Source organism: Mus caroli, unplaced genomic scaffold (genome assembly GCF_978045245.1).
Source record: "Mus caroli unplaced genomic scaffold, Mus_caroli_1 scaffold_10, whole genome shotgun sequence".
Taxonomy (NCBI): domain Eukaryota; kingdom Metazoa; phylum Chordata; class Mammalia; order Rodentia; family Muridae; genus Mus; species Mus caroli.
In genome coordinates this window covers 101,428,835-101,456,647 of record NW_028227265.1, presented here as the reverse complement: position 1 = coordinate 101,456,647, position 27,813 = coordinate 101,428,835, and the positions used below count along the sequence as shown (strand labels likewise).

The window sequence follows — 27,813 nt, the reverse complement described above, 5'->3', positions numbered from 1 at the left end:
CTCCTGTGGCTTGCTCACTCCTTCAGCTTCATGTCCGAGTTAGTGTTCAGCTCTGCTTAAAATGTTATTTCATATTTTTTTTTGGCTTTGAACACATCAAATGAACATTGAGAGTGGTATGGGTTTTGAAAAAACTAAATGAATCATTTGAAAGAACACCCCCATGTACCTTCCCAAAATAAACAGAACAAAATGAAATAGGTCTGAAACTCTCCTTTATAGGAGGAGGGAAATATATCACCCATATTTCCAAGTTTGGGCTAGGGAAAATGAGTCAGCATTTCTCTACCTGTCCATGCTGACAATGCTTCTAGGTCATGATTTATTGGAGTGTGTGTACCAATCAGACCTGGTTACGAAGAACAGAAATTTTGTTCTTCATGTGGTGTAGAGAAGGAGACAGCCTTTTTCCTAATACTGGAATTTTGACACTTGGGTATTTCCCTGTTATTGAGAAGTTTTCTATGGGAGCAGAAAGCATCTAGGAGAGGCCCTTGTGGGGGGGCTTTTGTTCTCAGCGTTTCTCCCAGGAAGCCCTGGTGGGTGTATCCTGGTGATTCTCCATCTTCCCACTCCCCATGCTTGGCAACAAAGGAACATTAGAATTACTGTCTCCACATTTGTGCAGAATGCTTGTGTTTTGGGAAACACAATGCTTGTGTTTTGTGTTGTGGCATGACATTTGGCTTATTCCCTTTAAATATCATGCATTCATCAGAACTCTAGTTGGTTCATTACTGACTAGAAATGTATCCGATTTTAAGGTTATTGTACAACTTTCCCAATTCTGGAATTTCGGTCTGAATCATTTCTTTTCTTTTCTTTCTTCTTCTTCTTTTTTTTTTTTTTTAAATGAGTCAGATAAATTTGAAACAAAGGGGCATATTCATTATACCCGTGCCTTTAGTGAAAGTATTTGACACATATTTCTATTCCCAAAACGAAAGTCATTAGCAGGTTCTCTGATATATAATAGAATTAAATGGTGGAACTTTGTGGAAAAAAGATATAACTCCTGCTGACGTTAATACTGGTAAGGGGCAGGGAGAATTTCAGCTTAGGCCTATCGAGGATGCTTCCTGAATTTTTTTTTTTTTAAATCTTTGGGTTCAGATACATGGTAAGTTCGAAGACATGAAGTTGCAATGTTACTGTCTTAGGCCCACTTTGTGAGGACACCCCACATCCATGATCTTCACAGCAAAAGGAAAAAATAAAAGCAATGAGAAGCTGCTTCAAAAACCACAATTATTCTATGCGCGATAAACTTCCTACTTCTGATCACAGTACTACACACTAGTGACTAATAGCCAGGCCTGGCGCCATCCCCTTTGATTCTCAGGAAGAAAAAAAAAATTACAGCAGACAAATTGCCATTTCAGTTTTGTTGGTGACCCTGTAATGGGGATGTGAGGAGTCCACAGTAGACACTGGCTCTCCTAGAGTTGCTTCTGGAAAAGACACCACATGCTGTCAATACAGCCAAACAGCTTTGTCACCGCAGCTAGTGAAAGAGTTTGGAAAAGAAACACAAAATATGCAACACGTCTAAGATTAGTAACAGTTTCACTCTTGTGACATTTGACAAAATACAGTTTTGCTTGTTGTAGTTCAGGAAAACTCTATGCGGACAAAAACAGTGGCAACTATTGAAACGGTGGCCATTCAAGTCTTGGCCAAAAGCATCAATGTTCAAATACAGCGCTATGACAATGAACACCAAAGGGCTAATAAAATGTGGTCACCATCGGTAAGCCCACGCTTTTGTTCTCGCAGGTGCTATGACTGTCACCTGTAGTCCAGGCTTTGGGAGTTACTAAGTGTTCAGGTTCTGCAATGCTTCATGAGCAATAGAATGAAAATGGGCCGCGCAGTAGGCCAGAGAGGCACGCTTTTCAGCTCCTTCCTCATTTCTGCTGGAATAAAGACCTCAGAGAGTGTTGCCTTAGCATGCCTGATAGCTCTATCATTCAACACATTTACAGAGGCCAGGCAGACCAAGAAACTGAAAGTATCTGAAAGGAAAAAACTAAAACAGAAACATATCCAAAGATGTTGTTAACATTCTGAAAGTCACAGGTAAATTCGGTCAAAATGTATAAAGCCATTCACGCCATTTTAATTTTCTAGCTCTGCTTCTCATGTTTGATATTTAGAGGGTTTTTTGTTTGTTTGTTTGTTTTGTTTGTTTGTTTTGTTTTGTCCAGGAAACAAAATCACTGTAATAAATCCAGATATTTACTCCAAAGAGAACCCTGTGTGATTGGACTTAATAGTCCTTCTCATAGCCAAATGAAAGAAGAGAAAGAAGAAAAAAAAATACCAGGACCAGAGCAGTTGGAGATAAAAATAAGAGAAAAGTTCCTCTCTTTAAAGGAAGCTATATCAATTCCCTTCATCCCTTACAAAAAGGCCAATAAAATTTTGTGGAAGTACATCTGAGTTTTATGAGTCCGCCCGCACTGGTGAACGAAGGTAGCATTTAAAACCACAGAACAAGTTCCCTTTTGGATTAAAGAATGTAAATGTAAACTACTAAGACTGTGTATGTGGAGTGGTAGAGACCGTAAATTAACGTAATGATGCTGTAGTCTAGCAAGCCTGTGGATATCACCATTTTGGTGGCAAAAATTTAAACTCATATTTAAAGTATAGATTTAATGTCTCCAAGCACTGAGAAATTTGGCATTGAGTAGGATTATTTTTGTAAAATTTTATGTATTTAAGTATTTAAGGACACTTTTAATTTTTGTTTTATCTTGCAGCAGGACAGTGACACTTCCGAATTTAGCGCCCAGAGTAATGTGGAAACCTCTTCCAAGATGGCCATTTGAGCTGTGACAGGTGAAAGTCATGCAAAAGCTTGAGGTCACAGTGAGTCAATGCATGTTCAAGTGTGAGCTAAGACTTGAGACCTGCAGACCCTCCCTGGACACTCACAATCCCTTGGTCTGTAAATCTCACAGACCAGGGTTCTGTTTGAAATTTCATTGTAAAATATTATACCACAACCCTGGCCTTCAAAGACCACAGAATGTGACATATTTATTTTAAAATCCTGTGTAGCATCCTAGCAGAAATAAGATAGATATAAAGAAGGAAACATAAAAAGTCAATGTGAACCTCACTGAACCATGGTCTGGGATGTGAGGTGACTCCTGTTGACGCCTCCTTTATTACCTCATGTGATATTATGATCAAGTGCACTTATAAACACAAGCCAAAAAAAAAAAAATCAAACAAACTGAACACAAAACCTGAATCTAATGGGGACAACTGCAGACACATGGGATCAACCTTTATGCTGTTCCTGCTACCTCACCTTAAAATAACCTACACAGATGCCAGGACAATTACAATGTTTTATCTGTTTATAATATTATAAAAAAGCTGTTAAAAATCTACAAAGAACGTGTGTAGGTTCACACAACATATAAACAATTATAAGGCCAATTGGAAGGGAAAGAAGAGAAGTGGACAGGGTAGGAAATTTAAAACAAAAATCTTCCAAATAGATGTAAATATAGGATCTCTCTAGAGTGTGTTGCAAATGGTTTGTTACCTAACAAGTGATGCTGATTCTGCCTGCGCCCGACCCTACTGTTCATCATCTATCTGGTTTGTAGCTCGTCAACTATTTACATCTCTTCTCCCAAAAACTCTATCAGTGATGCCAAGAAGTTCTATATGCCTTTTCTCTTTCTTCTTCACAAGGATGAATAAATAAGTTGAGACTACTAAGGAAAAATGGTGTTCTCCTGATCCAGACATGGCATTCTGACTAAGTCTGTCAGTTCGAAGATGAATCATTTGTTCAATAGAGTAAGCCTTTCATTCCTGAGCAAAGCAACCCGGGTTCTTTTGATTTGCACACAGCAAAGCCTTTTATGTGATATGGAGGACCTGATATATCACATGCTCGTTAGATAAAATAGCTAACACATTCAAGAGTTCTTCAATGTCTGTTCCACGGGGTTATAACTTCAACCTGTCTTTAGGTATTTCCACTTGGGAAGAGATTGCAAATATTTGTTTTCACACAAAGGACCTATAAAAACAATAGCATGTCATGTCCTCATTCCCAAGGATTCTCTTTTGTCCTATTTCTGACCATGCTTTTTCAAACGTAATCATCCTAAAAAAAAAAAAAAAAGCTAACTAGCTGCCTGGAAGTTAATGTAGGTGGTTGGCTTGGGTTGTCCTCCTTGTGGGCAGTTACTGAAAACTTCCTCCGGAAGAAGAGTATATTTGTTCATCTTCAGTCTCTCAGGGTATTGGTCAAAATGATGTATTCAAATATAAAAGTGTCATAAAGTATAAGATGAAGCTTGTGAATAATCTACAGATTTCAATTCTCTAAAATACTATTGGAGTGTGTGTGTGTGTGTGTATGTGTGTGTGTGTGTGTGTGTGTGTGTGTAACTTAAAATGAAAGCTATGAGTTAATACTATTAAGGAGAAAGTACACATGGTGTGGCTAGGCAGTCAGAGCACAGAAGTCTCTCTGAATGATGCGTATGGTTCCTAGGAAAGTGTGGTAGGGTTCTCTTCCTTGGAGGCATTTATTCACTCACTCACTCACTCACTCACTCACTCACTCACTCACTCACTCACTCACTCAGGTGTTACTCAGAAAGGCTATCAGGTAAGTTTCCGAGAGACGATGGCAGGAGGTCCTAAAGCCCTATTGAAACATACTATGACAGCATAGTACAAAAGTTTAGAAGATTTCCAGAATCTGGATCAAAAAACACAGCAAAACACATTTCTTATGTGAAAAATGTTGGAGAACTTGGGTTATTTACCCATCTCCTAAAATCAGCGCTTACTCAAAGCCTGGGACATCTGTAGTCTATATATTTTCCTGGACCTGGTATAGCCTCTCTTATCAACACTCCATGGAAAAAGTCATATTATAACAGCACTCTGACATTAGAGTGGCTTGCTTGGCTGGGAACAGAGATTGTTTGTCCTGCTCTGTTGAGTTAAAGGAAGTATGTTTCAGTATTGAAATGAATAATTATGTTCTCTACTGTCTCCATACTGCAATCTTTCAGGATAGGAGAGAAATGAGTTTTGTCTCGGGGGTGGGTGGGTGGGGGATGAAGGTGAGGTACCAAGAACTAGTTTGATGTCTATCTCCCTTCTTGATCTTGTCTCTGTTAAATGACTCATATAATAAGTGCTGGTGTTATGTACTCAGATTCTAAATTCTAAATGCCCTCCCTGACATTGATGACATCATACTAATAAGTTGGCAATCTGCTTTCACTTCTGATAGCTAGTCTTATTATGATTTCCAACCTCTGGGATGCCAGTTGGTTGGAATCTGAAAATCTGGTCTCAGGATCATCTGGCCCGTGGGGCAAGTCATTAAAAACCTGTTTCCAAGCATGCACTTAAATCTCTCCCTTCCCGGCTTTATTGTTGTGTGTCTGGTTTTCAAAACTACTTGTATCTACAGATACCTTCACTTTTTATCCTTTGCAGTCCAAATTTGAGGAGCATATCCAATGTCTACCCATGTGTGGATTCAGAGGAAATAGCGGGATTCTCTTTTCCCCCCACCGTTAACATGTTTTTACCTACATCAAATTCCTCTTCTTCATTCAGGATTTCTCACTGACTCTCAATAAAGGCTGAGTTCCCCTCTAAATTCCCCCAGGGCAGAAATCTGCCCTGTCTTCCCCACTTGAAGCCACTGCTCTGAAGCAGGCCATCACTAGTGCTGCCTCCGGAGAAGTAACAGACTAGAGTCCATTTTGCCTGCTGTAGTTGAAGTCAGCATCATCAATCTGTGCCTCTGTGATGTTGGATAGTTTTGTGTGTGTCCTCCCAATCTCCTCAAGGGCACAGGCGAGTGAGTCGAGATCCCCATCCTGTTGATGGCGAGCTTCCCAGAGGTTCAAAATGACAGCGGAAGGGCTGCTTTGGGTAGCGAAATATGATAAATTCCTAGGGGAAACAAAAAAAAGGAGAAATAAATAGGCATGATAAGACAAATGATCTCTGTAAAGAAGTCAGAATTAAGTTTAAGGGTTTATTTATTTATATGTATATGTTTGGGCTTGTTTACGTTCAAGTTGACCACATGCATGCAGGTACCCTAATGAGACAAAGAGAGTGTTGGGCTCTCCTGGAATTGTAGTTACAGGCAGCTGAAAGCTGCCATGTGGGTGCTGGGAACCAAACCCAGGTCATCTGCGCAGCATTACGTGCCATTAACTGCTAAGCCATCTCACCAGCCCCTAAAATGATCTTTAAAGGGCAGCAGTAAGATAGTGGTGGAAAGTTACACAGCGACAGGCCTGAAGCTGTCTGGTTTGTATCCCAGTGCTATATAATACAGCCATATGTGAGACCTAGTCTACTGCTTTCTTCTGTTGGATCTTCCCATGGTTTTTCCCTTTCTTAAGCTACACGTGTGAACACATATGTATGTTTCCCTGCTCACTGGTCTCATGAAATATTCTTTTGCACTAGTTTATATGAAGTAAATTCATTCCTTGGTTTTTCAAATATTTTCCTCTCCATGTCCTGGACAAATATAATAACTGCCAAGGTTTTGTCTTCAATTTCTGACCACTCCTCCTTTGGTGCTAAATGTCTACTTCCCATGTTCTTGGCTAATTAAATTGTTAATAGGATTTATTATTGCCTTAGGTGTGGGTGTAATTATATATCTATCTACTACGTCAACTTTAGTGGATGAGAAATTCTCACTTCAATATCTCCAAGTGACTAACTGTAAGAACTGGTATTTATGATCCTTTTTCTGATTCTTTACCCTAGGATGTTAGTTTGTTACCCTTCCTCTTTGTTGTTTCTTCCTTTGATGAACTCACCAGCTTTTTCTTTCTACTCTAGGGGACAGACTTCACTTATATATTAGCATGTTAGGACAGTAAAGGACTTGGAACTCTGTCGCCAAAATCTTGAACACATACTGTATTGCTACATTCTATTTTCAAGTCATAAGAAATCCTGTGTTCATGCCTATCATAGTATGACCTCAATGAAACTATGGAGATTACACAAACACACACACACACACACACACAACTTCCCCTTCATCTATCACCCTACTCTGTCTTCATTCTTGACTACAAAACTCTGAAAGCTAGAGATCATATTTAATCATTGGCCAAATCTTCCATAGCATTTATCATAATACTGTGACAGGCATTTATTCAACATCCATTAGCTGACATTAACTGAGTAATTGATTCTTACATGTCTTTTCCAGATGATATAGCATCTTCAGTGAAAGAAAAAAAAATGAACCCTAACCTTTTGGACAATAACTTTGCTATGATGAGGACTAAGACAGCACAAAGGATTAAAGGTCAGTGTTTGTCATGGGGACTTTTAAAGTTAGGACAGAAATGTCATTCCCAATGAAATTTTAGTGTTTTGGGAAGAAACTGTTTGCAGAACACTTTCTGTTTTGAAGAGAGCAGCACTTTCTACCAGTATTTCCAACGTACGATCACAAAGTGGGATCCATGGATGGATCTACAGGACTTCTCTTCCCACAAACAAAATATTATCTATAACCAAAAGAGTAATACCACCACTCTGATTTTACTCAGGGCTGCTGCTGTTTTGATGTTTGTATTAAACGTCAATGGGCTTTTGTCCTGTGACTGGGATCATAATGATCCAAATGCCCCACTTCAGAGGTTGACCAACGTACTGAGGCCAGACAATAAATAGTTCTGGCTTTGTGGATCTCAGATGGCCTGGCTCTCTGCAGTTGCTGCACGCTACCGCGGTACCACAAAAGCAGCGACAGATAACATTCATGTGAATGATGGCTGTGTCCTAGGAAACCATTATGGAGTAAAGCTGAAATTTGATTGTCATGTTCTTTCTACCTTTCTTACAAAACTACTCTCTCTGTTTCCCCCCACCCTTGATACATTTATAAATGATACAATTTTTTTTTTTAGCCAGATTTTCCCTGTGACCATTGTGCTGTCTTTGTCCAGTACTCTCATGACTTAGCGAGATGTCTACAGTAGAGAGCTAATTTGAAGAAATTAAGACTGAATTTCCTGCTTTTTCTTTCCTTTGAAAAAAAACAATCTAGATGTCCACTGTTGCTGAGCCCCAACATAGGTGATCTGACTGCAGGACTCTAAGACATTTAACGAATAACATATTTAGGGATCCTGGACACTACAAGATGAAAGCTGTAATACATAATAGTGAAAATCATCAAGCATATGGTTTTCAAGTGGGGAATCTTGGTCCCAATCAGTCTTAAAAATATCCAGGAACCCACATCGGGTAGGAGTTCTGTATACATAATCCAGAAAAAGCACTCCAGACTAGACAGTGCCAGCTGTACGGCTCTGGGAAGCCCTGGGAAAGTACTGATCTGTGCAATAGGTACCCAGGGCTAAAGAAGCTGCATGTCTAAAGGAGGCAAAAATAAATCTCTCAATTGGCACAGATCTCTGAACATACTGGAGCAAGTGAAATGAGCTTCTAGAAGTAACTTTTAGACTTTTATTTGAATTTACACAAACACACTCAGAATAATACATGTACATTCCAAGTTTCCATTTATTTTAGTAGCTATAAGATCATATTAGTCTTAATCATTTGATTTGCCTTGCTATTACCCAAGACATTTGAAAAAACTGTGTTTCCCTATGTATAGTAGAAAAAAACAACCTGGGAAAACCTAAACTAAACTCTTATTCCAACAGGCTGTCCTTAAAAGATAGTGATGCAGTTTTATGGAGTGCATATATGCAAATGAAATGTGATTTTTTTAAAGTGTTAGGCCATATATACAACTGACTTTTTTTATACCACACTTTTGAAATTATTCAGATTCTAATATATGAGTCCCATTTTTCCTCACAGTAACTCTGATGCATTTGGATACCAGGTGGTAAAAGCTCAAATTTAGCAAACGTTACTAGTAAAACATAGACTTCATGTTGATTTTAAGCAGTTTCCCAAGAGAGTCACTGGTTCCCTCACCCTGTCTCTCTTTGTCCCCCCCCCTTCCTCTTATTCTCTCTCTCTCTCTTTCTCTCTCCACCCCATCCCTTATTCTCTCTGAAATAAAGCCTAAACATCACCCCAAACCAAAAATTCCAAATATTCAGAAGTATGCTGAAAAAAAAAAACATTTTCTTTCTCTACAGGAACATTTTTATTATGCTCATTTTAGAGCCCTCAGATTGTTAAGCTCTTCACTAAACTTTATAGCTTTTACAAAATTTGACCAACTAAAGTAATTTAGATAATTAAGACTATTTTTGGTGTGCCTGACAGATGTCATTTGCCATGCAGAAAGGTCTAACCACTGCACTATGAGGTTAATTTTAGAATCTTCTAGGTTTTCAGTTCAAGTTATTTTCCCAGAGCTCTAGACACAAATGGCTTGGTCCTCTCTTGGATGCTCTTCACGATCAATCACTACAATAGTAGAAATTATGGGTCACACTAAGATGATGAAACACACACACACACACACACACACACACACACACACACATTTATGTGGTGGTGATGGTTTATGAAATTTAATTAACTGTGTATTGTTGAACATTTGAGTTTTCTATATACCCCAGTTCCTTTTTGTTTTACTTCTGTGATTAATTTCACCTTTTAAACTTCCCCATGAGCTGGCCATGTACATAATCTGGGGCTTTCTGTGGAAGGCAGGTCCAAGACGCCCTGACTAATATATCATGTTTGGCATGGGCAAACTGATAAAGCCACACTAAAACATGTAATCCACTTAATTTTCTTTTTCTTTTTAACTTTTTCCAATTTTTTATTAGGTATTTTCTTCATTTGCATTTCAAATGCTATTCCAAAAGTCCCCTATATCCTCCCCCAACCCTGCTCCCCTACCCACCCACTCCCACTTCTAGGTCCTGGCATTCCCCTGTACTGGGGCATATAAAGTTTGCAAGACCAAGGAGTCTCTCTTTCCAATGATGGCCGACTAGGCCATCTTCTGATACATATGCAGCTAGAGACACAAGTACCCCCACTTAATTTTCAAAATACACCTTCCTACTTATAACTGTGTTAGATGGAGAATGGAATTCAGATTAGATTCAGAGATTTTGGAAATACTTATGGAGACATTTAAGGTATATAATTTGAGGGCAGGGGAGAGTTTAAGAGACTATAATAAAATTCCACCAGATAGGGCCATCATAATTAGTATAGCTCATGGTTAGTTCTACTGAAGAGACCCTGGTTAGAAAGAGTATAGTAAAAACTTCCAGGTGTTTTGAGCAGTCCCCACAGTATTAAAATGCAAATACCTTAGAGAGTAGTTTACCTCTGTGTGCATTCTTAATGACCCCTCAAAGATTAAGTTTACTGAAGCCCTGGAATATGGGGAATCTGAGGCCACCTGAGCCCAAGGGAATGTAACAAAGCACTATCAAGCTCATAGTGTACCTCCTTGAAACTTTTTTTCTAACCCTCAGACAACAAAGCTTTGCCTTTATTCACTTATGGTTGTGTTACAGGGACTTGCTGCCCCTGGGGTTACAGATGTAATTGGCTGACAGTGTTGGTTGGAAGGCCCAATATACCACCCTCAAAAGGTATCAGATATTCCTATGATAAATGTGCCAATCAATGTTATAATATACAGCAGGAGTCTGTTTTTGAGCTGCACCCAAATATCCTTAGCATTTTAGACTCTTCTACTACATATGGGCCATAATTTCACTCAGGATTGTTCAGGATTGAGGCTTACAACCAATACTGTTAGCCAGTTACATCTATAGCTTCAAAGGCAGCAAGTGCAAGTTTGTTTACATTCTAGAAGAGGAAGAGGAAGAAGAGAAAAGAGGAAGGAGAAGAAGAAGGAGAAGAAGAAGAAGAAGAAGAAGAAGAAGAAGAAGAAGAAGAAGAAGAAGAAGAAGAAGAAGAAGAAGAAGAAAGAAGAAGAAACATATCTAGCTCAACCTTGTTTTTGTTGTTAAAAAGCTTATTTTCAGAATATCTTCTTTCTGAAGAGTTTATCAATAAATTAAATAAATAAATAAGTCAAGCTGTCCAATAAATTAGAAAACATTGTTTCTAGAATAGTGCATAATCCTACCGTACAGTATAGAACAGGGAATTGAAACACAGTCCTAACGAAACAATATTAGTATCTCTGCTATCATCCTAATTGTCTCATTTAATGAAAGCCTCTTATGCGACCCAAAGCAACCCTCCACACAGTTCTTTAAATGCAAATACAAGAGAAAAGCCATTTTTACTGAATAACAGTAATTGGCTAGATTCATCGTAACCATTTGCTCTGCTCATCATGTTTCCATCTCCAAACTTCAGGCTAGCAGGGAACTCAAGAGGCAGCAAAGCCACTGTCAAGGTAAAAGCAAGAGGAGTCTCATCTGTGCCTACTTCCGAGTGAGCAGGAGACAAGTTCTGTAAGCCAGAGAACAGAACGCGAAGGATAGGGACAGCTGAAAACATGCTCAGATCCGCCATGCTAGTTTGAGCTTCCTGCATCCGTCCCCTCTCCCCAGCCTTGCCAGTTCCTTTCTGCCTAATGTGTCAGGTGCTCCTGGAGAGACAAGACCGGACCTCCACTCTTTGGATAGTGTATGGAAGCCCCTAAGCCTAGAAGTCTCTGAGCTACCAAATGAGAACATAGCTAGTTATAGTCTACTTTTAAAGCTCCAGTTTCTCTCCTCCTGGAATACACATGACAATTTCTGACTTTTAGAAACTAAACAATGGCAAAGACCATCAAATCAAGATCTGGTCTTTATTTTGAGTTGGAATATATCCATGGGAAAAATAATCCAACTTCAAGTCAATTTCTTTTTTTTTTTTAATTCAATCACCTTGAGACATTTTTGAGAATCCTATGTGTAAAGTAGGACTACAGTGTATTAAGAGAAAAAGCATTCAAGGCTGACCTTAAATGAGGGAAGGGTTAAAATACTTAAGACATCTCACTTTGTAAATGACTAAGTATGAACTTCAACAAAGCCTCACCACACAAGAGAGACAGTTATATCAGGGTCCTGTCAGCAAAATCTTGCTGGCATATGCAATAGTGTCTGGGTTTGATGGTTGTTTATGGGATGGATCCCTGGGTGGGGCAGTCTCTGGATAGTCCTTCCTTCCATGTCAGCTTTACACTGTAACTCTTTCCATGGTTATTTTGTTCCACATTCTAAGAAGGAACAATGTATCCAAACTTTGGTCTTCCTTCTTCTTGAGTTTCATGTGTTTTGTGAATTGTATATTGGTTATTCTAAGTTCCTGGGCTAATATCCACTTATCATGTGTGTTCTTTTGTGATTGGGTTATCTCACTCAGGATGATATCATACTCCAGATCCATCCATGTGCCTAGGAATTTCATAAATTCATTGTTTTTTAATAGCTAAATAGTATTCCATTGTGTAAATGTACCACATTTTCTGTATCCATTCCTCTGTTGAGGGACATCTGAGTTCTTTCCAGCTTCTGGCTATTATAAATAAAGCTAGCAAATACAGAAGTGGATGCTCACAGTCATCTATTGGATGGAACACAGGGCCCCCAGTGAATGAGCTAGAGAAAGTACCCAAGGTGCTAAAGGGGTCTGCAACCCTATAGGAGGAACAACAATATGAACTAACCAGTACCCTCCAGAGCTTGTGTTTCTAGTTGCATATGTATCAGAAGATGGCCTAGTCAGTCATCAATGGGAGGAGAGGCCCTTGGTCTTGCGAAGATTATATGCCCCAGTACAGGGGAATGCCAGGGTCAGGAAGTGGGAGTGGGTGGGTTGGGGAGCAGGGCATGAGGAGGGTGTAGGGGACTTTGGGAGAGGAAACTAGGAAAGGGGAGAGCTAACATTGTTAGCTTTTTCAGTACTGTTTGTGGTGCTGCCTCTGAAGGGCATCGTTCTGGCTGGCTGGCTGGCTGCCTGGCTGTGGGGTTCTACCATGTCCATCCTTTCAGCAAAGGACTGTGCTTAAAGGGAGACACTTACTTCTTCAAAGATCAGCATGAACTTACTAGTGCCTGGAAATAAAGAAATAAATAAAACCTGGGGCCATCCCTTTTCAAAGCCGTCCCTTATCATCACCCCTTGGCGCTGACAGTGGGAGCACCAGATCATAAAAAAAAAAAAAAAAAGCTGCTTTACCGTTTTTTTCCTTCAGGATGGACACCTGCCACTTACAGTCTGCATACAGCTTGTTCACTGCTAAACCTGTCCCAGGGCTGTCTCTTTTCTGCTTCATATGAGCAGGCAGTTTCATGAGTCGTTGACTTCAGCAGAATGAAACCCAAATACCCATGACTCCGCTGCGTTGGGTCCCTCTGTCCTCACGGGCTTTTCTGATTTCAGACCCTGAGTCAGTCCGTTAGACTAGAACCGGAAAATCTGATTTAAACTTCATTGTATTGCACCTCCAGGGACCTACGAAATGCTATTGCCCTGTGCATCAATTCTCCGAGATGTCATGAAGGATTTTTATTTCTTTTTACTTGGAAATGGCAGCTGGTAAAGGTAAAGGAGGTACTTTCTGGCTTCTAGCCTGCAGAACCAAGAAAGCTCCATCTGGTGCGGTAGCAATACATTTCAAAACAGGAACGAGGGAGGAACTGCTGCTTGGTATGCATTCTGGATACATCTCTGTGCATCTTCCATCCCCTCCCTTCTTCACCTCCAAGGCCTGCTCTGGAACTTTGCTACCTTTGAGGATTTTGAGCAGTTCTTCTGACCAGATGAATAGGCTGCCTTATGACTACTACCTGGGTCCTTTCCATCCACCCTCTGGCCATTTTACTAAACTGTGGCTTCCAATTAAGAGGGTAGTCAGTTGGACTGAAAAGATACGACCTCAATGCAAGAAGATTGCTTCTCATTAAAGGTCCTGCTGAAAGCTGTGGAGGAACGAAAACGAGATGTCACCATGCCATTTATCAGCTACAGTGATGGAGGACTTTCATTACTTCTCAACTTTTACAGCACCACCCATGAACTCAACACCTGAGTCATATTTGATGTTTGAACTAGATGGCTAATAAGAAATACGTTTCTCTGACATTGCTGCCAAATTTTCAAATAAGTCTACTACTAGGGAAGGCCTTGGGAAAGACAGTTAATAAGATGTAATTTTCTTCTACTTTGGCTACTTCCCCTCTATTCATCCAGCCATATCACATGCATCTGTTCCCATAGCAACTCAGTAAAGCTTTAGTCTCACAAGAGTTTCTTGAATGTCGAAATCACGAGGCCTGGAATATCTAGTCAAAGGCTTCACACACTAAGACATACAAGAAAAGACAACTTTGGGTTTGTGGCTTGTTTTCTTCATTTTTCAAAAATCCCTTGATCCTTGTTTGTGTCCATTCAATTTCTGAAGAGACAGAATGTCTCCAGGATCTGAAGATCAAGGATCAAGGTTAGTGTCCTGTGAGAGAGTTCATATTAACTATTCAAGGATAATTTATTGAATTTCTTCTTGGCTGTCAGCCTTATCTATATATGTTTAATGGTAATTTAGAAATAAGTATCAAAAATTGCAAAAATAATATCAGTTTAGATATGGTGGGGTATTGCTGGCTGAAGCAGGTATTTTTAAAATATTTATGTTATGTGTATGAGTATGTTCCTGTATATGTATCTATGCACCAAATCCCTATCTGGTGTCCATGTAGGAGGGCATTGGATCTCTTGGAACAGGAGTTGCTGGAAACTGAACCCAGGTTCTCTGCAAGAACAGCCGTGCTCTTGCGCAGTGAGCCATCTCTCCAGCACTGAAAGCAGATATGTCGTCAATCCTCAGCCATGTTCTCTATTACCACTCACTAATGCCATGTGGCCTGAGCAATAGGTAGGTACTACAGCTGTCTGTCGTTACAAGCTAAACATGCAACCTTGTACATTTGCTCATGTAACAAGTGTGGATGCTGAGTAAGAGCCAGCCCTGCTCACAGCACTGATAGCTGCAACAGTTATCCATAGCATTCTTTACTGGACTCTGCAGAGTGTTTGATGTGATCCATGTGGCTACACCCTACATGTCTCATATTCTAATCAGGGAGGTAAGCCTTAATTTACTTCTTTTTTTCCCCATGGCTACTGTTCAGATCTCTCTCTGTCTCTCTCTGTCTCTCTCTCTCTCTGGTGTGTGTGTGTGAGAGAGAGAGACAGAGAGACACAGAGAGAGACACAGAGAGAGACACAGAGAGAGACAGAGAGACAGAGACAGACAGAGGCATAGATAATTCTTCAGCAACTTTAACATTCATGCTTCCAAAGTTAAAGAATGATTTCAGGACTGGAAGAAAAAAAATTAGAGCAATTATTTTCCTCCATTCTCTTCAAAATCTCTTCCGTGTTTGGTGGCTATCACTAGAACCGGTTCAATGCTTCGGGAAGGTGAAAGGAAAGGGAGGGCCAGGTAAAAGGTCATCATGTGACCAAAGTGAGAGAAAGCATCCTTGTACCTCTGTGTTCACCTTTCTATTCTGACTCTGAAGCAGTGGTCTTACCCAGTGATGTCTGCATTTTGACAATTATACATTTTCCATAGTTCAGATGTACTGATTTTATACTACGTTATTCCTAACCATGAGAGCTAAATCAGTGATCTGGTATTGCATAATAGGAAATGGAGGTGGATTCCATTCCACCTCTATCATGCATGTTTCTTTGCATGAAGAAGGATATGCATCTCAGGTACTTGTGGGTAGCTTCACTGAGGAGGGCCCCAATAGGCTCATGGGTTTGAATGCTTGTTCCCCACTTTGTGGAACTGTTTGAGAAGAGTTAGAAGATATGGTGTTGTTAAAGTGGGTGTGGCTATTTTGAAGGATGTGTGTCACTCAGGATTAGGTTGGACATTTCAAAAGCCCACACCCGGTCTCTGCTTGCAACTTCCAGATTAGGTATGAGCTCTCAGCTCCTGTTCTAGTACCATGCCTGCTTACCTGCTGCCATGCTCCATGCCATGATGTTCATGGACTAACCCTCTGAAAGTATAGTCGAGTCACAATTAAATGCTTTCTTTTAAAAGTTGCCTCATGAAACTACAAAGCTTCTGCAAGGCTAAAGACACCATCAATAAGACAAAAAAACCACCAACAGATTGGGAAAGGATCTTCACCTATCCTAAATCAGATAAGGGACTAATATCCAATATATATAAAGAACTCAAGAAGGTGGACTCCAGAAAGTCAAATAACCCCATTAAAAAATGGGGCTCAGAACTGAACAAAGAATTCTCACCTGAGGAATACCGAATGGCAGAGAAACACCTGAAAAAATGTTCAACATCCTTAATCATCAGGGAAATGCAAATCAAAACAACTCTGAGATTCCACCTCACACCAGTCAGAATGGCTAAGATCAAAAATTCAGGTGACAGCAGTTGCTGGCGAGGATGTGGAGAAAGAGGAACACTCCTCCATTGTTGGTGGGATTGCAAGCTTGTACAACCACTCTGGAAATCAGTCTGGCGGTTCCTCAGAAAATTGGACATAGTACTACCGGAGGATCCAGCAATACCTCTCCTGGGCATATATCCAGAAGATGTCCCAACCGGTAAAAAGGACACATGTTCCACTATGTTCATAGCAGCCCTATTTATAATAGCCAGAAGCTGGAAAGAACCCAGATGTCCCTCAACAGAGGAATGGATACAGAAATTATGGTACATTTACACAATGGAGTACTACTCAGCTATTAAAAAGAATGAATTTATGAAATTCCTAGCCAAATGGATGGACCTGGAGGGCATCATCTTGAGTGAAGTAACACAATCACAAAAGAACTCACACAATATATATTCACTGATAAGTGGATATTAGCCCAAAACTTAGGATACCCAAGATTTAAGATACAATTTGCTAAACGCATGAAACTCAAGAAGAATGAAGACCAAAGTGTGGACACTGTGCACCTTCTTAGAATTGGGAACAAAACACCCAGGGAAGGAGTTACAGAGACAAAGTTCGTAGCGGTGATGAAAGGATGGACCATTTAGAGACTGCCGTATCCAGGGATCCATCCCATAATCAACTTCTAAACGCTGACACCATTGCATACACTAGCAAGATTATGCTGAAAGGACCCAAATATAGCTGTCTCTTGTGAGACGATGCTGGGGCCTAGCAAACACAGGAGTGGATGTTCACAGTCAGCTATTGGATGTATCACAGGGCTCCCAATGGAGAAGCTAGAGAAAGTACCCAAGGAGCTAAAGGGATCTGCAACCCTATTGTTGGAACAACATGATGTACTAACCAGAACCCCGGAGCTCTTGTCTCTAGCTGCATATGTATCGAAAGATGGCCTAGTCAGCCATCAATGGAAAGAGAGGCCCATTGGACTTGCAAACTTTATATGCCCCAATATAGGGGAATGCCAGGGCCAAAAGAATGGGAATGGGTGGGTAGGGAAGTGGGGGGCGCTATGGGGGACTTTTGGGATAGCATTGGAAACGTAATTGAGGAAAATATGTAATAAAAATATTTAAAAAATAAATAAATAAATAAAAAATAAAAAAAAATAAAACAAAACACACACACACAAAAAAAAAAAAAAACGAAAACCCTCACCACAGCAAGTATTTAATGAGAATAAAAATTTAAAGATGCCAGTGGAAAAAAAAAAAAAGTTGCCTTGGTCATGGCATTGCTTTATATAGCAATAGGACAGTAGTCTAAACGAAAATATAAAAGAAATTCGGGTATTTCTGTAAAATGAGACTGAGCTGAGCCAACAGACGTCAACCAGGTGGTTCCAAGGAATCTTCCTACTCTGCTTCTGCAGATATTTCAGCATCTGTGTCAGTCCCAGCCTCAGTGGCCTCTTTCACCTTGAAGGAGGCTAGGGGTAGAACGGAAGGAGAATCCTCAGCTCTTGGCAATGTTTTAACAAGAGCAACAAAATCATAAGGAAGCTTTAGCCAGTGAGGATTGACTACTGAAGGTCAGGGTTCTGGGAAGAACAGAATGAGAGGAAATGCAGGACGCTATCTGTTCACACTTCACTAGAACAGTCAGGCCTACTTGGGTGGGCATGCCCCCCTTCCCCGGAAGCTACAGGTCACAGAGACAGAAAGGTAAGCAGTTATTGAGTTGTTGGCAGCAGATCTCATATGGCCCACTTCGTCTTTATCTGGCCACTTACAGAAACTGTGCTGACCCTGGTTGAGGTTCTTCACTTCCCAGTTAGGATTTTAAAGATGGAAGCTGGTGGACAAAGAGGAAGGTAGGAAATACTGCACACTGAACTGAATCTGTTATCTGGATAAGATTTTGAGAGGTAAGTAGATTATATGCATTCATGCTATTCTAATTTTTATATTCATTGTGGTAATGTCAAGGTGGACAACTAACATTTGTTGAAAATGCTTTCTGGGCACTATGTTGGAAAATTTCCACAAAATAGGTACTTGAATTCCTTATATCAAGGGAGGTTAGAGCTTCCTGGAAATAAGGTATTAGGGGAGAATAAGCAAGTCAACAAGGCTTATGACCCTGGACACTGGGAGGACAGCTAGCTCAAGCATGGACAATTGATGTTCATTGATGTCTGGGCATAAAAGACACTACATGTAGTCTACAGCATGGTTTGCAATTTCCCTACAGTATGAGGTCAGAAAGACATGACATTGCAGCCACATACCCTAGGTTCTTATGTATATTGTAAATGGACAGTTAGACAGAACAAAGTGGGTACATCCACACGCTCACCTGATACACCAATAGAAGTGCACAAGGATACAACGGGGACTGTGTAACAACTATCTGTTGGTTAATATTACTTTGAAAATCATAACATCTCACAATTAGAATAAAGATATATACCTTCTATTCTAGATGCCCATTACTAGAAAGAAAAGCTTGGAGATGTAACTGACAGGGTTATACAGGCTGGAATTGGCCCAGAACAAGGGTGTGGAGCAGACATGAGTCCCTGCTGAGCAAGGGTCCTCTCTTTTCCTGTCCCCTTCTGCTCCTCTCCCCTCCCCTCCCCTCCCCTCCCCTCCCCTCCCCTCCCCTCCCCTCCCCTCCCCTCCCCTCCCCTCCCCTCCCCTCCTCTCCCCTCCTCTCCTCTCCTCTCCTCTCCTCTCCTCTCCCCTCCTCTCCTCTTCTCTCCCCTCCTTTCTTCTTCTCACCTGTTTTGTTTTCCTACCCATTATTGTTCAACAAAATTAATTTTCTTGGTCTATTTTTTTGTCCTGTTGTCCATATTGACCAGAAAGTGAACTTGACACAGTCATGGTATTCATGGATGACAACCAAGAAATTTCTCCTCTTTTACACTTGTTAAGTTTGGAAGCGGGGCTAAGTTACGTATTTCTTGTACATTCATATTTTTTTTTAATGCTTCCATTTTCAGTCCTAGCCTTGCCTTTTCAAGAAGCTATCTATTCTCTTTGGGTTTGTCTATTCTCTGTAAATTCATTTTCTTCTGGCAACAGTGTCTCTGATTTCCGGTTGTATCCTTCATTTGTGGATTCTGGATCCATTCTGAGGCAGGGAGCCTTATTCTATCTTTCCTTGGCAGACACCTAGCCCCTTGCCCCTTTCAGATACAAAAGAGTCAGGCATGTGTCTGTGAAAATAAAGAAGGAAAACTGAAAAGGGAGAACAAGCCAAGCATGGGGGTGGGGGGCGGGGGACAAGCATGTTAAAAAAAAAAAAAAGCAAGGGAGAAAAAAAAAGCTTTGTCTAAAAAGAAAAAAAAATCAAAACAAAACAATAGTACCAAAGACAAAGAAAATAAAAATGATGTATAAAATCCAACCTTAGCTTATTTTGCAGTCTAGTCATGAGTCAACCCAAATTCAGTGCATACCAGCCTCCCACCACCCACTGATGTTGCTCTGAGTCTGACTCTGCTCCTCTTAAGTAATGCAGCTTACTAGGGGTTTCTCTATTCCAGGAAGCTCTAGGACAGGACATCATCTGCTAACCCATGAAGTCATGGGTGGCTCTCTATGGCATTCCATTTGGGTGGTGGTGTCAAGGTAACTTTCTCTTCACTTGGTGGCAGGTCTAAAAGTTGTCTTGAAATCCCCTCTCAATTGTATCTAGGTGCCCATTGTTGCAGACTGAGCATGGCCCTGTTAGGGGGTAAGCAGTGCCTACCATTACCGGGTAGGGGAGGACAGCAGGATATTTGCTGCCTTGTAGCTATGTACCAGTGTAAACTATGTTCTGTTCATTTACCAGGACAGCACAGTCTAGGCCTCTGTTTGAGTAACCCAAGTAGCAAACTGGATACAGGGCCAGAACCAAAGTAGGGACTTTTGGTAGTGCACCCTGAGGCAGGATGAGAGGGCAATAGATGCGATACGCTGGTACTATAGCTGGACTCCATATAAAAATAGGCTAGAGGAATACACCAAGTTCCCAAGCCCACATGGTTGCCTCAACTCACTTTATTTTTCAGAGCTTGCAAAATCAAAGCATTTCAAAAGTTACCCCAAATTACCTATTGATGCTGTTCTTCTGTGCTAACATCTGCCAGTCCTTGCCTTTGGCATTTGGGGTATCAAACGTGGCGCAGATCCTCTGTCTGATGGAATAGGGAATTTTGAAGGCTTTTGGGCCAGTCTGTGCAGGAAAGGTACTGTCCTCTTGTGCGAAGAAAGTGATGGTTTCTCGTTCACTCTATAAACAAGATAAGTGATGTGTGATCAGGCCCAAAGAAAAACACCGCTGACATTTTTTATTTGTGAAAAATCTATGTTAACACACATGCTCCAAATGCATACATAAAACACACTGACAGGTTCCCTTAGTTTTCAAAATAGTAAAGACCTTTTTTTAGTGGCCCATCAATCATGTCCGAAAGATTTACAGTGGCCTCTTCCACTCAGAGATATCATAGGTCACCAGCTCCTAGCACCCTGCCCTGTCTAGAAAGGAAAGAACTAGGTAGTTTTTAAGGCTTTTGGATAGATGAGAATTAGTAAGAAGAAGCTACCTGGTGACAGATTTGGGTTCGGTATGAGGAATGACCCTCTGGTAGTCATTGAGACCAAAGACAAATGGGCTGATCAAGGCAGCAGACTGGGAAGCTGAAAAGGCAAGGGTGGGGGTGGGGGGAAGGAGACTGTATGTTAATGCTACAAACGTTTGCTCTGTTCCTTACTCCTGCAGTTGTATGGCCCTATGAATAATTCCATTTTTGAGTTAACTCCCTTCAATGAGAGAGACTCTGCCCGAGACAATGCTTCTGTGAGCTGTGCACAGTGATGGCTGGAAGGCTTCCGCATGTTGTCTGCCCAGCAAGGAAAATAAGGTTTAGTTCACTACGCCCATGATGAAGTCACAAGGAGATCTTGCAGGCTGCAGTGGTGGCTGATAGCTTCATGTGGACTAATAGAATTGTAAGAATTTATAAATATTTGGTGCGACGAAACCCATGGTTATTATATGCCATAAAATAAGAAGGACACTGCTGACATAATTAAAGGACCCAATCAGATGGCTTTGAATTAATTATTTTTCTTTTCCCTTGTGGATTCAACCTAACCCACAGGTTAATCCTGTGGTTACACACCTTCAAAAGGAAAAAAGGATAACTCTTCTGGAATGTGTTCATTCTCATTTATTCTCTCTCTCTCTCTCTCTCTCTCTCTCTCTCTCTCTCTCTCTCTCTCTCTCTCTCTCTCTCTCTCTCTCTCTCTCTTTCTCCTTTCTTCCCTTGCCCCCATTGCTTTTGACTGTACTGAGGATTGAATTCAGAGCCTTATGCAAGGTAGGCACATATACTACCTTTGAGTGCACAGCACGGATTTGGAGGCATAGCCTCCTGCTCTGGGAGAAGAAGATGAAAACATGTCCATGTGAATTGCTTGGGAAGCAGATAGATGTGTAGCTTGGATCCAAGGGCAACCCTTGCCTATGCATAACATATGGAATGGGAACCTGTGTCCCACAGGACAAGGAACTGTGTTGTACCAAAAACGTGAACAACCATGGACTCTGTGCTCCAATAAGAACATTTCTCTGACCAGAGAATGCAACTATGCTTGGGTTTTGACTTATAAAAGTAGGAATTTTCTTTATGCTTCTAAATTGGTGGCAATCTGTTATGTGAATAAGGAGAAGTAATTCAAGGATGATTTAGGGACAAGGTAGGATGCTTTAAACCACACTCAGCTAGCATTTGGATGATGAACTTGTGTGTTGCATCCATCTTCAAGTCAGCTCATGCTTCACTACTGCCCCAAGTCCCGTTCAGATTTCTCCGTGACTCATGACCTTATCATGTCTTCCTACTGTGGGCACTGGAGCCACCATGACCCTTCACAGGTAGTGTCAGGCTTGTACATTTTCATCAAAACTTAGTCAAAGAGACTGGCTGACGTAGAGATTTCATTAATGATTGGCAGTGCTTTTTATGTTTTCTATTATCATGAGACATGGGAAGATGGTTATGTGTCTTGAAAACTCAGGATGCTCCGAAGAAGCACATCTGGGATGTTCCAAGAGAAAAGAGCTTCATGGCCAAGTGCAGATCCAACATTCCCCTTGAGTTCAGTTGACTGCTTTCAGTTCTAGTCTACATCATAAAATAATCTTATACAAATTCTTTCCATGCTTGTGGTTGGGATGGTCTAATAACAAAAGTAGCCTTTAAATCAGGATACTTTAGGATGCTTTAAATTGCTTTCCAGTAGGACTCTAGACTCCTGGCTTGTAACTCTGAATGCCATAACATTTTACATCTCAGCTTCCTACTCAGACCTTCTGCCAAGTTTGCAGACTCAACAGACAGTATGAAAGCTTGTCAAAAGCCACCCAAGTAACTTGTGACACACCTGAAACTACAAGTTGGAAGCCCTAGTAACTACACCAGCCCCCATTTTACTGCTTCAAAACAAATATGAACTACACAGAGCAGAGAGCTTATTTAAAAATATCTTGTGTGGGTGACATTATTAGTATGCTTTGGAAATCTATATGGAGAAGAGTCTTCGTGAGAGAAGTGTTTGACCTGGCCTTACATGATTGGTAGGCATTGGCTAAACAGACTTTGAGCAGAGAGGGTCTTATTTCAGGCAGAGTGGACAATTCTGTTCTGATATATTGGATGGTTATAAAATAAACCAACCCTGCTTCTTACTGCATAAAATAGGTTACAGGTAGACATTATTTTTTATCATGGTTTGTAAAATTTCTTTTACCCTCTAAAAATGCAAATCAAGTGGGAATAGCTTTCTTACACATCTTCTGACTTGAAGACTACTGAAGAAAGTAAGGAAAGGGAGGGGATCCTGAATTGTGAGGGGGGAGAGAAAATAAAAGACATTTACACAAGACAGCATGGGATTCTTCTGTGTGAAATGGCATCAAAGGTTATTAACCTAGGGGAAGGTGGCTTACAAGCAAAGAACAAAACAAAACAAACAAAGGTTCAGTCTAAATAATTGAAAGATACAAAATTTGCTTTGGACCACAAACTTGGAAATATTTTGAGTAATACAATCATGGGCTGAGAACATAGGGGATATATGCTGGTTGGTAAAGTACTCAGCTAGCACATGTAAGGTCCTAAGTTTTAATTCTCAGCATAAAAAATATAAAGAATTGTATGTGTTTGTACATGTATATTTGTGCACATGTGTGTGCATGTGTATGTGCGGGTGTATGCATGAGTGTTAGGGAGAGAGGTAGAAGACTTTAGGTATTTTCCTCAGTTGCTTTCAACCTTATTCATTGAGGCAGGGTCTTCTCCCCCAGCATTATGGCTCCAGTCGCTGACCAGCAAGTCCTGGCGATCCTCCTGTCTGCCTCTACAGTGAAGGGGTTAAAGATGTGTGCAACTGCATGTGGCTTTTAACTCTCAGGAGTGCTAGGGATTTGAGACTGGGACCTCATGCTTCACAGCAAGCGCTCTGCTAACTGAGCAGCCTTCCTTAAACCTCATAGAGTCTTCAAAGCCCAAACAATCAGACCAGACCTCAGACTGTGTCAACGGACTAGTCGGGAGAGTTTGACCCCCAAGAATCTCTTGGCAGAAGAAAAGCCACCTGGGAGCCCGAAATGAAGCAGGAGAAAAGTGTGTTTCCTTTGAAGGTGAATAAAATATACGAGGCTGAATCTAAAAATAAGCATTTTAAAAAATTTAATACACTTTAATAAGTGGATCCACTTCACTCTTAAAATTTCCAAACTTAAATACTCCCCTTCTACCTGAGTGACACTTTATGTAACATTTATGATGTATTCAAGAAGACATCTGAGCCAAGTAATGAGAATGCTGTGGTTACATCACATTCCCTGATTGTTTAAATTAAATATGCAGAGGAACAGTAGATTTTCATGCTCTGTACATCTGAGATAAGCGGCTGTTACCTGGCAAGCATGGGGAGTTGTAAATCAACGAGAGATCCCAAGTACTCTGTTTTATTGCAGACAAATTATCCCCCAACTTCCACCGCTTTTGGAGGAAAGATAAGAGAATTGCTTAAAGGGAAAATTGTAATGCGCAGGAATCCCATTTAAGTCATTTCTACCAAAAATGGTCTTCAATAATATTATACCAGAAAAAATGATGGGATAAATTATGTGAGGGTTCTTTCCAGTTCCTTAGAGTGTTCCAGGCTACAGTTTCTAGATGGATGAGAGAGCTGATTTGACAGTGTCAGTTGGCAGTAGTTATTATGTAATTCAACAGGATTGTATCAAGATGGGGGAATCTCACTGCTCCCAAAGACTGAAACAATTCTGGTCACATCAATCATAATAATAATAATAATAATAATAATAATAATAATAAAGATGTAGATATAGATATATAGACTTAGATATAAACATAGATGTTTGGCTAAAACTAAGGGTAACTCCGAAATAGTGTTTATTTGTAAAATCATCTAGACCAAAGGCATGAAGGGAAGTGGTAGATGGAACCATGAGCAATAAAATCAAACGTCTTTAGTGGGTATGACCCCTACATTGACTTAGATGTTTAGGACACATCCATACGCACAGACATGTGTGTCCTTATATCCATCATGATAGTCTTGTCAAATGTAAGGAGTTGTGACTGTAAGAAAACTCAGTCAAATAAGACAAAGAATGAAAACTCTTAGGTGAAATGCATAGGGATTTGGGGAACACAATTAAGGAAAATAATCAATGACATCTATGAAACGTTACAAGAGTTCCACATTATTGTGACTGTATGTACTCAACAAGTTCCAGTGGTTAAAAACTAAGTTTTCTCAACTCTAAAGTCAATGTTGGCAGCCTGGTGACAACGCAGTGTGACTTGCCTTCAAAACTGGTCTATGATTCCAAAGCCCCCACCCACCCCCACCCCATGTTTAGAATGTCACCTTTCTCTTCCTGGGAAATCTGTTTTTGATCACTGTCCATATTTGGCCCTTTGCATCAACCATTTACTATAAAAGTCAAATCCATTTTAGGAAAAGACAGCAGTTGTTATTGATCATCAGATGCATCCTTCTTCCAGATGCTGGAAGGAGTTTGAGAGACAGTTCAATGATGACACTATTAGAAGTTGAGTTCCACATGTAGGATACACATTATTCTCTTGACAATCTACAAAATAAACACCTACATAGGCCATCACACAAACATTGATGTTCTATGGTTTCTTCTTTTGTGGGTTGGCATATGTGCAAGTGCTCCTATATTTTCAGGTGTGTTTATGTGTTGCGGCCATAGGATAACCTTAAGCATTGTTCTTTCTCAGGAATTATCTGCTTCATGTGTTTTGTTTGTTTGTTTGGCTGTTTTGTTTTGTTTTGTTTTGTTTTGTTTCTCACTCAACCTAGAGCTCACTTAGTAGGGTAGGGTGATTGGGTTGTAAGTTTGATAAATTTGTGTATCTCTGCCTCCCCAGAACATGCATTAGAAGCCTACAGTTCTGTGCTTTTTTTGTGTGTGTTATGTGGGTTCTGAAAACTGATCACAGGGCATCATGCTTATATAGTAGGCACTTTAAGGGCCAAGGCATCTCCATAGCCCTGCTTTGTTTTTTGTTTTTTGTTTTTGTTTTTGTTTTATTTTTGACAAAAGAATTTCTCATCATTCCATTCACGTACTTATTAACAAAATTACTGATTTGGGGATGTTTGCCGTGAGTGAGCTCCCAAATTGATGATTTGCATTATGGGTCACTGTGAGACTCATTTGGGGTCTTAAAATAATGTAATATATGTGGAGACTTTGAGCCTGAAGTTGGGTCTCTGAATTTGCACTGTGGTGCCCCATTTTGTCAGTTCAATGTCCTCAGACGTGCAAGGTAGCTTCTTTGAGATTTTATGTCATGCACAATTGTGAACGCAGTGATAAATCATTCGCAGAGCAGTGATGGTTATGTGACCAATGTGAAACAAATGAAACATTCTGAAACACAGGGACTTTCCAGAGTCATCCATTGTCTTCTCAAATAGTAAATGCTAATAAATTAGACTTGCTGAAGATGTCCCGGAACTGGGTGAAATTCCTATAGCAACACTGTAGGCAATTAATAAACCAATCCCTGACAGAATGAAAAGAGCAGGAAAACATTGAAAAGCGGAAGCCTGTGGACTAATAGCCATCACTCAACAAAGTTTTCTCATATTGATACTTGTATTCATGTACAAGAGATACTGCAATGCTGTCTTCTTGGTAGCTAAATGTCTCTGTAAACTTTGAAACATTAGAAAAAGGATAGACAGCAAATGGTAGGAAGGACTGGGCTCATTGGCTAGTTTAGCTTTGATGTACTTCACAAGTTTAGTTAAGCAATAACAAAAAGTATTAGGGTGGGCCAACACTTTACTGTCCTCCCATAAGCTTTCTGTAATAGCAGAAACCAAAACACAGCATCCAGGTGTCCAAATCTAAAATACTTTGACCTATTAAAAGGCATGTCAGGATGTGATGCATCTTCTGCCCTTCGATGGGTGCATCTGAAAATTAGGTGTGTGTTTTTGTTTGGTGGTTTTGTGTTTGATTTTTGTTTTGTTTTGTTTCTTTCTTTTGATTTTCATTTGAAAATCCATGGCTAGGGAGGACATTGGCCCCGAAGGAGAACTTATTACTGTTGTTTAGCCAAGTTGTCATGGTGACAAACTGCATTTTAAGTATTTCCGTTTCTAACTATAGGCAAATGTTACTTAATCAGGAAAGCTTCTTTGCGGTGAATGGTGGTAAATGTAGACTCATGGCTGCTCACAGTGTTAAGGCTGGGTATGGAGACGAGTGCTCTTCCCTAAATGGGGCATTTGTACTATTCCCTCTAAGATGCAGAGATATCACAGAGCAGCTCAAAGTATGCAAGGGCCAGAAAACAAAGAAAGGGCTATGAAAAGATACAGCCATTGCAAAAATATCCCACACCAGCTACAGTTGCCTTCCTTGGACTTGCATAAGATTGGGTCTATCAACTGCCAATCATGGGTTGGGGCGAGACACACAGAGCCTTCTGCCTGCCTGTTGAACTATTATTGGTTACTGATGGGTTCTGGGTAAGAGATATAACTGTTTTGAGTTGTGTATCCACGAAATGAACGCACCAGACTCTAATGGACAGTTCCAATGTGGCCACAGAGATGACCCTGGTTAAAATCAGTGGGTCACAAGACAAAGTCATGGCTGTGGGAAAGGGACTTGGTGGGGGTAGGATGAACATAGTGGGAAGGGAACAAAGAGAGTTGGGGATGTGCAAGTAACCAGAACATATTGTTCCTTGGTTCTCAACCCATGGGTTGCAACCTCCACTGGGCCACATATTAGATACCCTGCATATCAGATATTTTACATTACAACTCAACAGTAGTAAAATCACAGTTATGATGTAGCAAGAAAAATAACTTTATGGTAG

At 40.4% G+C, this 27,813-nt stretch overlaps 1 protein-coding gene across 4 annotated transcripts in view; it reads right to left on the bottom strand.

The window, feature by feature from the left end:
• Positions 1–5,111: 5,111 nt before the first annotated feature.
• Unc5d (unc-5 netrin receptor D) overlaps positions 5,112–27,813 on the bottom strand; it is a 535,933-nt gene continuing 513,231 nt past the window's right edge. For all 4 annotated transcript variants that reach the window (XM_021169824.3, XM_021169825.2, XM_029480897.2 and 1 more), the window contains 2 exons: positions 20,455–20,633; positions 5,112–5,955 (listed from right to left, as the gene is read on the bottom strand). In XM_021169824.3, the coding sequence (XP_021025483.1) occupies positions 5,751–5,955; positions 20,455–20,633 (384 nt within the window). In that variant the 3' untranslated portion in view covers positions 5,112–5,750. The remainder of the gene's footprint in view (positions 5,956–20,454; positions 20,634–27,813) is intronic.